This window comes from Zootoca vivipara, chromosome 4 (genome assembly GCF_965207765.1).
Source record: "Zootoca vivipara chromosome 4, rZooViv2.hap1.1, whole genome shotgun sequence".
NCBI classification, from domain to species: Eukaryota; Metazoa; Chordata; class Lepidosauria; order Squamata; family Lacertidae; genus Zootoca; species Zootoca vivipara.
The window spans coordinates 96,805,464-96,816,040 of record NC_142587.1 but is presented as its reverse complement, the minus strand read 5'-3'; the positions used below and the strand labels follow the sequence as shown (position 1 = coordinate 96,816,040).

At 48.1% G+C, this 10,577-nt stretch overlaps 1 protein-coding gene and 2 non-coding genes across 3 annotated transcripts; all 3 read left to right on the top strand.

Annotated features, from left to right (window-relative positions):
* Positions 1-1,779: 1,779 nt before the first annotated feature.
* Positions 1,780-8,545, top strand: RPS3 (ribosomal protein S3). Its single transcript, XM_035116076.3, has 7 exons — positions 1,780-1,824; positions 3,280-3,410; positions 4,514-4,607; positions 5,867-5,961; positions 6,681-6,868; positions 7,949-8,145; positions 8,473-8,545. Exons 1-6 carry the CDS (start codon positions 1,795-1,797, stop codon positions 8,140-8,142), a joined length of 732 nt encoding a protein of 243 aa, XP_034971967.1. The 5' UTR covers positions 1,780-1,794; the 3' UTR covers positions 8,143-8,145; positions 8,473-8,545.
* LOC118085813 (small nucleolar RNA SNORD15) lies at positions 4,659-4,806 on the top strand. Its single transcript, XR_004692689.3, has one exon. It is a non-coding gene; the product is annotated as a small nucleolar RNA SNORD15 (small nucleolar RNA).
* LOC118085812 (small nucleolar RNA SNORD15) lies at positions 6,381-6,530 on the top strand. Its single transcript, XR_004692688.3, has one exon. It is a non-coding gene; the product is annotated as a small nucleolar RNA SNORD15 (small nucleolar RNA).
* Positions 8,546-10,577: the final 2,032 nt, after the last annotated feature.

The following is a 10,577-nucleotide window of genomic DNA, read 5'->3' as shown; positions in this document are numbered from 1 at the left end:
GGAGGGCCGCAGTTTGGGGATGCCTGCTCAAGATCAACCCTTGGTTGTACGTCACTAGAGGTTTGTGGGCCTCTAGGAAATCTTCTCTCTCGATTGTCCTCTCATTGAGGAAGCCCCTGATCACCTTCTAAGGAAGCACAGAGTCCACCGGCCCCCATGGAAAATGTGCCTAGTTTAGGCTAAGCCCAGGGTAGGCAACCTAAGGCCCGGGGGCTGGATACGGCCCAATCGCCAATCGTCTTCTCAGTTCGGCCTATGGATAGTCCGGGAATCAGCGTGTTTTTACATGAGTAGAATGTGTTCTTTTATTTAAAATGCATCTCTGGGTTATTTGTGGGGCCTGCCTGGTGTTTTTACATGAGTAGAATGTGTGCTTTTATTTAAAATGCTTAGGAATTTATTTGTGGGGCATAGGAATTTATTTATTCATCCCCCCCCAAAAAAATTATAGTCCGGCCCACCACATGGTCTGAGGGACGGTGCACCGGATTACGGCTGAAAAAGGTTGCTGACCCCCGGGTTAAGCAAAGCACGTGTCTTATTCTGTAGGAAGGGACTGCCCCATTGTGGTCATATCTGGAAATTTTCTTTTTTAAAAAACAAACAAGCAGTACATGGATTCATAGAATTGCAGAGCAGTTCCAGAGCAGTGTTGGAAACTCAGATATAGAAGCTAATCGCCAAATGACACCTTAAACCTAGGTTATGGTCAGCACAACGAAATGGCTAGGCACCATTTTTCTTACAATGAAAATTATTATTATTATTAGTCATTTCATTTCTATACCGCCTTGTATTTAAAAATAAATAAATATCAAAACCGTTTACAGCACATCAAATCATCAAAGCAATCCGGAATGAAACTTATTCGAACTTCAAGGAAAATATTTCAGATCCTTCTCTCAAGAGTCAAAGATAGATTAGCCCCTTGTTGCTTCTTTGACCTCCATGTAGCTCAGTATTGTCTGCACTGACCGGCAGCAGCTTTCTGGGGGTTTCAGGCCACCCCTACCTGAAATGGTTGAAAATAGATGTTGACAACAGGAAGAATAGATGCTGTACTAGTGGAGCTACAGCCTTTCCTCTTATTGCATCAGGCCACCTGTTCCAAAATATTCTGGAGGTGGCCAGCTAGATGCCAAAACAAGTAACACGAACAGCTTCTCCATTGCTGGCTGTCGCTGCCGTCTGGCACTTAAAGGTATCCTGCACTGTTACTGGAGGTTTCATTTGCCTAGGTCTTCATATTCTATTATATCAGGCATAGGCAAACTCGGCCCTCCAGCTGTTTTGGAACTACAATTCCCATCATCCCTGACCACTAGTCCTGTTAGCTAGGGATCATGGGAATTGTAGTCCCTAGACATCTGGAGGGTCAAATTTACCTCTGCCTGTATTATATGGTCATGCTTCCCTCAAGCGACTAATGCGCACAGCTATGTCTGCTGCAATGAATTATTTTTGCGCTCGTTCAACAATATTTCACTCCTCGACCCCGCACAGTCTGGCCAAACTCCTTTTAGAAAACGCAAACAGAAAGACTACATTTCCCATGATGCACTCTCGCACAAACCGGTGACCACCGCGGACCAATGGGAAGCAGCGAAGGGACGCGACGAAATTCCGCATGCGCCGCGAGCCGCGCTGCGAAGGGAAGTCAACTACGTTTCCCAGCATGCAGAGCGGCTCCCCCGCACGTGACACCCGCGAGCCAACGGAGAGCAGCCTGCCTGCCCTATAATCCTCCGCGGCGGCGGAAACGGCCTCTTTTCCGCCCGGGCTACTCTGCTCAAGATGGCGGTGCAGATCTCCAAGAAGCGAAAGGTGAGGGAGCCCGGGGGCCGGTGGGGAGCCGCGGGGACGGGAGGCTGGAAATGACGCTGGGATGAGGAGCAGAGGGCCGAGCCTCGGTGTTTGAGGTCTCCGGAGGGGCCGGCGGCGGGGCGAGACCGGCGGATGGACGTGGATTGAGGCCGGTCTCCCCCCCCCTCTCCCGGCCGGGCCTGGTTTGAAGAACATGGCGGCAAGGTAGAAACCGGGTGGGCCCTGGACAGGCCGCGCTGGGGGAGAAGAGAAGGGCCCTCGAGGCCCCCAAAGGTTTGCCCGGGAGTATTTATAGAACACAGGAAGCTGCCCCATGCCCCACTTAGGCCATTGGTCCGCCTGGGTCTATATTGCCTGCACTGGCTGGCAGCAGCTCTCCAGGTTTTGGGGAAGGGGACCCTCAAAAAAAGCTCCTGGAGGGGCCACGGGGGGGGGTTGAGCCTGGGGCCTTCTGCACGCAACGCAAGTGCTCTCGCTGTAGAGATACGCCCCAAGTGCTGGAAAAATGGCTTTTTTAAATGGAAAAAGTTTAAGAAGAGGCAATCTGGTGCCAAATTCGTATTCCCAAATAAATAAGAAGGGCCTGTGTAGTCTCGGCTAGATGCCCTTTGGGGAGAATAGAAGTGTATCTTGGTGACTGGCACTTTTGGATTTTCCACGTGGAGGTTCTGTGGCGCTGTCAGGGCTAAGGGCAATTGCTAGGTTTGTCCTCGAGGTGTCCCTGGGAAACTAAATGAAGTCCTGGACTACCAGGAGTTTTTGCAGGAGGAAGGGACTTATTGCAGGGGCGCATCCTGTTTTGGTGTCACTAATGCATTATTTTCCTGTTGCGCGCAGTTGCCTAGCAGGCAGTGCTCCCGAATGTGCTCTGACAGGGTAGTACATTGCCTTCGTTGCACGGTAGACAAAAGTATAAGGTTTCTACTGAAAGGTTTCTCTTAAAAAGTGGCAGCCCGGTTTTATAGACAGAAGGATCAAGAAAATTTTTGGTGTGTGTGTGCCCCCATCTACATTTTACATTGAAAGCAGGAACATTCCACTTAAAACAGGCAGAGCTTCCCCCAAAGCATCCTGGAATTAATTCGTCACGGGTTCCGAGAGTTGTCAGGACACCCCTATTCCCCCCTAGAAAACTACAGTTCCCAGAGTTTCTTCCTGGGAAGAGGGATTGATTGTTAAACTGCTTTAGGAAGTGTAAAGTATATCACCTAGTTAAGGTTCTTCCAAGAGTCACGGCAGAAACCTGGGTGGCTCTTAATCCAGTTCATCTCCATACTGAGTGAAATTTTGATCCTTTCGGTTATGCTGCACATGCACTGAGCAGGATTGGTGCACACCAGGCCCAGCAGATAGTAACTGCTTGTCAATTATTACTTTTTTAAACGAGACTTTCCCCCTGGGGTTTGTAGGGTTAAACTGGTGCTGGCTTCTCATGTTCTGTTTTGCTCTTTATAGTTTGTGGCTGATGGTATCTTCAAAGCTGAACTGAATGAATTCCTGACTCGGGAGCTGGCTGAAGATGGCTACTCTGGTGTGGAGGTCAGAGTTACCCCAACCAGGACAGAAATCATCATCCTCGCAACCAGGTGATTTGCATCTATGTGTCTGGTGGTGGTGGGCGAACAACTCTGCCGCTGCGATAACTCAAAAGTCTGGCGGTGTGTTCATATAGGGTGGCTTGACTGAATCCAGGAGGCAGTTGAAATTTTGAAGCCAGTACCTACTACAGACACGTATACACTGCAGAAAGATTGGTTGGGTCTGTAAATGTTGGACTCCTGTACTGTATTTGTAAACCACCATATCCTCAGTCTCCTGCACATGCGAAGTTTGGGGTGGAATATAGGAAGTTGCCTTTTAACAAGCCAGCCATTGAATCGTCTAACCCTGAATCGTCTACACTTGCTGGCGCTGATTGTTGTAGGCTACTGTTTTCCTCGTCCCTGACATTCTGTCATGCTGGGTGAAGCTGATGGGAGTTGTGATCCTTGAGGGTAGGGGTGGCCTAAGTGCCACTGTACCTGGAAATCTAATCCATGTTGGGTCAAACAACATGTTTCTAGCCTTTTCAGGATTTTTCGCAGCAAAAATTAATAATGAGGGATTCATCAGTTTTAGGTGTAGCTTAGTTCCTTTTTCAAAATGTATGTTTTTTGTAGTTTTAATTCATTTTATGTTGGAAATTCTATTATCCTTCCTGTTAATGAGTCAGGGACTGTATAATTAAATTGATTTAATTAAGAGCTGGGCCTCCATTATGTCTGCTGTAAATGATTTGGTGTGGAAAAACAATGGCAGACCCTTCCACCTGCGTGGTGACCCAAGGGCTGCTTTTTGCTAAGAAAGAGTCATGGCCAGTTGTAAATGCACAGCCTAATGTAACTGGGAACAACTCACCCCTTCCTCCATATCAGCCTACACTCACATGATCAGCTCCTTCAGTTTAACATCTCTTAATATGTTAAACTCTGGCAGTGTCAGAATTAGTCAGGAAGGGACAAATAATTGCTTTTACACACTGTTTCTAAAAGGGGGAAAACCTACTGGATCCAGCAACCTGCCTCCTACATTCTCAGTGCTGATAACTCCTAGAATACCCCATGTTATTTCAGCGATTTCAAAATGTAGACTGAAATATCTGAACATCTTAAGTGAGGACTTAATGCCTTGCCGCTGTTTCTTCTTTCAGAACTCAGAATGTTCTGGGCGAGAAAGGGCGCCGTATTCGTGAGCTGACTGCTGTTGTCCAGAAGCGGTTTGGCTTTCCCGAGGGAAGCGTTGAGGTAACGGCTGCCCCAGTTTTCACTCTCTGCTTATTGTGTGCAAAGTTCCCCCTTCGGTGATGATCTGATGACGAGTCAGAAATGGCCACCCCCTGCTCAGAGTAAACAGCACAGCGCCACGTTCTGTGGTGCTGTGTGTGGGTGCTTGGGCAAAGGTGTCCTGTTCATTGGATGATCTTGAGGCATTTGTCTGAGAAGGGCGAGTCAAGGTTTGGGGAGTATTTCCTCAAACTGGTTTCGATGTTTTGATCTAGGCTGATCTGATTTTTAGCGATTGCTTTCACCTTTTAACGCTACGAGAACGGGGTTTGTTTTTCAGAGACAAGAGCAGCCTTGTCTAGCCAGCTACCCTCCCTCTGGTTGTCAGTGGTCCGCAATTTCTATCAGTCCAGTATGGCCAGAGGTTGTGTTTGATGGAAGCTGGAACCCAAAACTTCTGGAGGGTTGCAGGAGGCTAGGTTGGAGCATTGGCTGCAAAGGTCAGAGGCTTCAAATTTTCTAGGTGGATGAAGGTTAAAATTAGCAAAGCCCCCTAACCATGATCAATATTGCAAATCTAAAACAAATTTGCAAACTTAATTACCCTTCAGGTTTCATTTAGCTGCTGGACTTGCCAGACACCTATGTTAACCATTAGTGAGCTGTACAAAGCTGTAAGAATCTACTTTTATGCCACAAGCATGCTAGCTGGGGATGCTGGGAATTGTAGTTCAAAACATTTGGAAGCTGCTGGGCTGTGTTAAGAGAAGTTCTCAGCTGTTAGCTTCCCAGCTAGTGCTGTGTTTCCATCTCTTGTGTATCTCTCTTACTATTAATTTCCTTTTAAGTTTTTAGCCCCTTTGCCCCTTCTGTGCTTGGCATGTCCAGAAAGATGCTTTTGCCCAGTATTGGCCAAACAGTTTGAGTCACCTGGTTGAGCTATCCGTAGACACTTTCCACCCTTGGAAGCGTCTCAACGGTGGCATCTCCAAGTTGGCCAACTGTTCTGGAACCAAACTGGCTTTTAAAATGCATCTTCATGATACTGCACAAGGCACAGCATAAGAGGGCCCTGCATTGAAAACTGGTGTGTTTATGGGATGCCTTGGCTCAGCCTGTGGAGTGGAGGAGAACCCCTACAACCCTTAAGGTCATGTAAGTATTTTCAGAGAGTTAGTGTGTGCAAAGTGAAGATGAGCCTGTAAAGCAACAGAGGTGCCTGCAAGCCTAAACTTTGCAAAGATAAAAAATGGATAAAATGTTCCTGCTTTCTTTTCCAGCTGTATGCTGAGAAGGTGGCCACGAGAGGGCTGTGCGCTATTGCTCAAGCAGAGTCACTGCGTTACAAGCTTCTGGGGGGCCTTGCCGTCCGTAGGTAAGCAAGCCACAGTCTAATCATTTTGCAATAGCGTTTAGAACACAGTGGAGTTTTAATTGTGCCTCTGCAGAAGTTTATAATCAACACATTGGGCTGAATAAATCCCACCTTAAAACTCCCCTCATCTCTGCACTGGTGCAGTTGTTCCTTTATCTTCTGCGTAATGGGCAAAATTATTTATGTAGCATGATGTTTCAGAGGTGAAGAGGACAAGTCATTGCCCTGCGGAGCTTGCAATCTGATGTTCAATATAGGGAAAGGGAGAGCAGAGTGGGGAGACCCTGACCCGGGCAAGTTTATGCCACAGTGAATTTGCGAGATTCTTGTTTCTACTCAAGCTGACTTGCCTTGCCTTGGCGGCCTCTTCCTTGAGCGTTGCTGAATGGCAGCCCTTGTAAGAAAGAAAGAAAAAATCCCTTCAGTGATGATACGATGACGAGTCAGAAACGGCCGCCATCCTGCTTGGAGTAAACCGCTCAGTGCCACGTTCTGTGGCGCTGTGCTTGGGTACTCCCAACAGAGGCGTCCTGTTCATTGGATGATCTTGAGGCATTTGTCTGAGAAGGGAATGTTGGGGATGAAGTCCAATGTTGGAAGTCTGGGGAATTTGGGGGGGGGGTTGTCCTGCTTAACTTAACTACTGCTTAACTACTGACCCAGAGCAGTAGATCAGAATGCCTGGCACAGTTCAACAGAGAGTTTTCCCTCCCTTCTAGGGCGTGTTACGGTGTCCTCCGCTTCATCATGGAGAGTGGAGCCAAGGGCTGCGAAGTGGTGGTGTCGGGAAAGCTCCGTGGCCAGCGAGCCAAGTCCATGAAATTCGTGGATGGCCTGATGATCCACAGCGGAGACCCCGTCAACTACTACGTCGACACGGCTGTCCGCCACGTCCTCCTCAGGCAGGGTGAGTGGGAAGGGCAGGCAATCTCTCAGGCAGCCTTGTTCCTAAAAAGATTCTGGGCCTTCTGTAACCCCCCGCTGCTTCGTAGTCTAGCCAGACTGGTTCCCATGTTGTGTCAAGCCATGGTTTGGCAGGTCAGAAGCGGGGAACCTTCTTTGGCTCTTCCCAGCCTCCTTGAGTGTTCCCTTCCGGAGAGCCACGTGCCAGTAGAGTAGGGGGCCAGAGGCAAAAGCAGGAAGAACAACGGATGTTGTTAACTCTGCACAGTGTGGGACCTTCTGTGTACTCTCAACATATCCCTTTCTACCCTGAATCCAGGGGAACAAGAGTTCACAGCCAGGGCTAGTGAAGGGTGTGGTCTGGGGAAAGAAATCCCAGGGGCCAGATACAGAGGAGAGCATTTTGAGCTAAGGTTTCAGGCTCCTGCCTTCAAGGACCATTGGGCATTGGTACCCCTACTTTCTTGGCAACAGTGCTTAAAAGCCTCATTTCTTATCCTAGCTTGGTATAAATAATAAAGTTGTTGTTATTATACAATAGTTGCTGGTTGGGACAAAATTGTACCCTCTGGTTTGCCTCAAACCAAGGGAAGGAATCGCCATGTGTTGAGGGGGGAACACTGAACCTTTAACTCCTTGAAAGCTCAGTTTCATGGCCTCTGAACCAACCTACAGAAGTGTCTCAAGGGACCTTTCTGGTTTGTTTCTTTATTTTTCATACATTGGTGCAGAGGTGTGAGAGGTGCGCAAGGACAATGTTCTGAAACACCAACACCCCACCCCACCCCAAATACTGCACGAGGGGAATTGCCTGCTTGGTCTCTCTCTCTCTCTCTACAAGGACAGCCAAGACTTAGAATGAAGCCCTAGGCCAGGCATCCCCAAACTCGGCCTTCCAGATGTTTTGGGACTACAACTCCCATCATCCCTCGCTAACAGGACCAGTGGTCAGGGATGATGGGAATTGTAGTTCCAAAACTGCTGGAGGGCCGAGTTTGGGGGTGCCTGTCCTAGGCTGTGGGTGACAGAGGAGTCTCTCTGCCCAGGCTGCTTTTCTTGACAGTGTCTCCTTGTTAACCCCCAGGTGTGCTGGGCATTAAAGTGAAAATCATGCTTCCCTGGGACCCAAGCGGGAAGATTGGCCCCAAGAAGCCCTTGCCAGACCACGTCAGCATCGTGGAGCCCAAGGATGAGATCTTGCCCACCACCCCCATCTCGGAGCAGAAAGGCACGAAGCCAGAACAGCCCCCCATGCCGCAGCCCGTCCCCACGGCATAAGGGGTGAGTCGCTTTGCTTTATTCCTCACGGGTTGTCGGGAGAAAATGTTGGGTGTGAGCTGCAGTGTAAATTATAGCGCTTCTTGGCTGCATGTTGCTGCTAGTGTTTCGTAGAGGGCAATCAGTTTATTTAATGCTTTATAACGCTCAGCCCACCAGATGTTGCAGGACTACAACTCATGGGAGTAGGAGTCCATCAACCTCTGGAGAGCTACAGGTTCCCTGTACCTGCTTTACAGGGATAAGACAACACAGGCTGTTGCCCCAGCGATTGTGTTCATGGTACGGGTATTGGCTCCCCACTCACTAATTCTTCTGTTTCTGTTGCAGGTTTAAAAAGATCTGGAACAAAGAGTTGGGTGTCTTGTACAAATATCTCTTTAATAAAATCAGAAAAAGACAACATGCTGGAGGTTGTTTCTGTTACCTGCTCACCTTACTTTTTTTTGCCTGCTCTGGGACCTAAATCCTGGCCAACCGATATCTGAAACTTTCTAGTTTTGTTCCTTTTTGATACCCCCAACTCAAGATTTCACCCTCGAGTCACCCATGTCTTCAAAAGGTCCCATGAACATTCTTCCATTAGCACCGACCTCGATCTTCTTCAAGCTGAAGGGATAGTCATTTTGCTCTCTCCCATTGGTTACAGCTGCTGTTTAGTTGCGGCCCCTTTTTCTGTAACTCTTTGAAATTCCAACCAACCAGAAATCGCATTCTAGCCGTGTCCCAGGACTTTGCCAAATCAAATTTATGTGCTGATGTCACTAGCTCAAGCAAAGTCCATTGGAGGGAATACTTCCTAGATCAGGCACCCCCAAACTTCGGCCCTCCAGATGTTTTGGACTACAAATCCCATCTTCCCCGACCACTGGTCCTGTTAGCTAGGGATCATGGGAGTTGTAGGCCAAAACATCTGGAGGGCCGCAGTTTGGGGATGCCTGTCCTAGATGTTAGCAACATGAGCAATCCTAGCTCATTGAGATCAATGTACGAATCAAAGCAATTTCTTAATCCTTTTGCCAGGGATCCCTGTAAAACCGATAGAAGTAGAGAAGGGGTGGGAAACTTGAATTAGTCTGACTTCTTAGCGAAAGACCTGCTGCCATTTTGACTTGTCACTGATTCTCTTGCAGCAAAATGTCTTCATGTGGAATACAGTGGTGCCTCGCTTAACGAATGCCCTGCTTAACGAAATTTCCGCTTAATGAAAGGTTTTTTCGAGCGGAGGTTGCCTCGCTAGACGAATTCGTTTTATGAAAAATTCGTCTAGCGAATCGCGGTTTCCCATAGGAATGCATTGAAATTCAATTAATGCGTTCCTATGGGCAAAAAAAAATCCAATGCATTCCTATGGGATTCACTAGACGAATTTTTCGTTATAAGAAAAGCCCCGTGGAACGAATTAAATTCGTCTAGTGAGGCACCACTGTATGCTTGTTCAGGGTGCCAAGTAGCCGGTCATGCCTTGGTTCACGCGGGCCTGGCTGAACATCCTGCCTAATTTTCAGATTTTTTTAATTTTTAGTCTGCATTGTGTGACCACTGAGCATGCTCTGTTCTCATTGGGGTGTTTAGAGGGTTTCGCTTTTAATTCATTCATTTTTGTATTTCTGTAAATTTTGAGGGATCCCCCAAGCCTGCTGACACCTCCCTTATTGTGGGTGGATAGTACTATTTGGCTATGGAAGGATCTGCTCGGGCAGAGGAGGAGGTGTGCTATTTTCACACCCCACTCAGGCAAGGTTGGGCCATCGCTATCCAAATCCTGAGACTGGCTGAGAACCCCCTGACTTGCTTAAGGCTAGCAGGTGAGGCGAGATCGAAGCCAAGCGCACTCTGCAGATTGCTTTCGTGTGTGCTGGAGCTGCTGCCTGGAGGTCTCTATAGAGCTGCTGCCCAGCCCTGTCCCAAGTCTTCCCTCGATCGGAGACAGCTGCCTTGCATGCCTTCCCTCAATAGGGCAGTAATCCGGCACACTTTCCCTTGCTTGCTTTCCAGGCAGGAGCCCCCCTGATCGATTGATCAGCCGGTTTGTGGTGACCAGTTTGGTCAGGTCTTTGTGCACAAGTGGGGAGGGGGGCAGTGTTCAGCACATGAACTGTGTATGGTATGCAATTCAGTCCCATGGGAAATAAGATTGCCGCCAACGTGCTTTAAAAGGGGATTTAAGAAAAAAGCAAAGTGTATAAGGTTATGCCTCCTGTCAAAAAAAAAACACAAAAGCCTCAATACCAGCTCCTTGTGTGCTTTTTCCCACTTGGCTAAACTGTGTCCTTGAATTGTGGCAAGACATTTGGATGGATTGGGCCCTCTGTGTGTGTGTGTGTGTGTGTGTGTGTGTGTGTGTGTGTGTGTGTGTGTGTGTTGCTGTATACAGAAATGCTTTTTTGTTTTTCTGTGAAAGCTAGACCTGCTGCTTCACTCAAACTGGCATG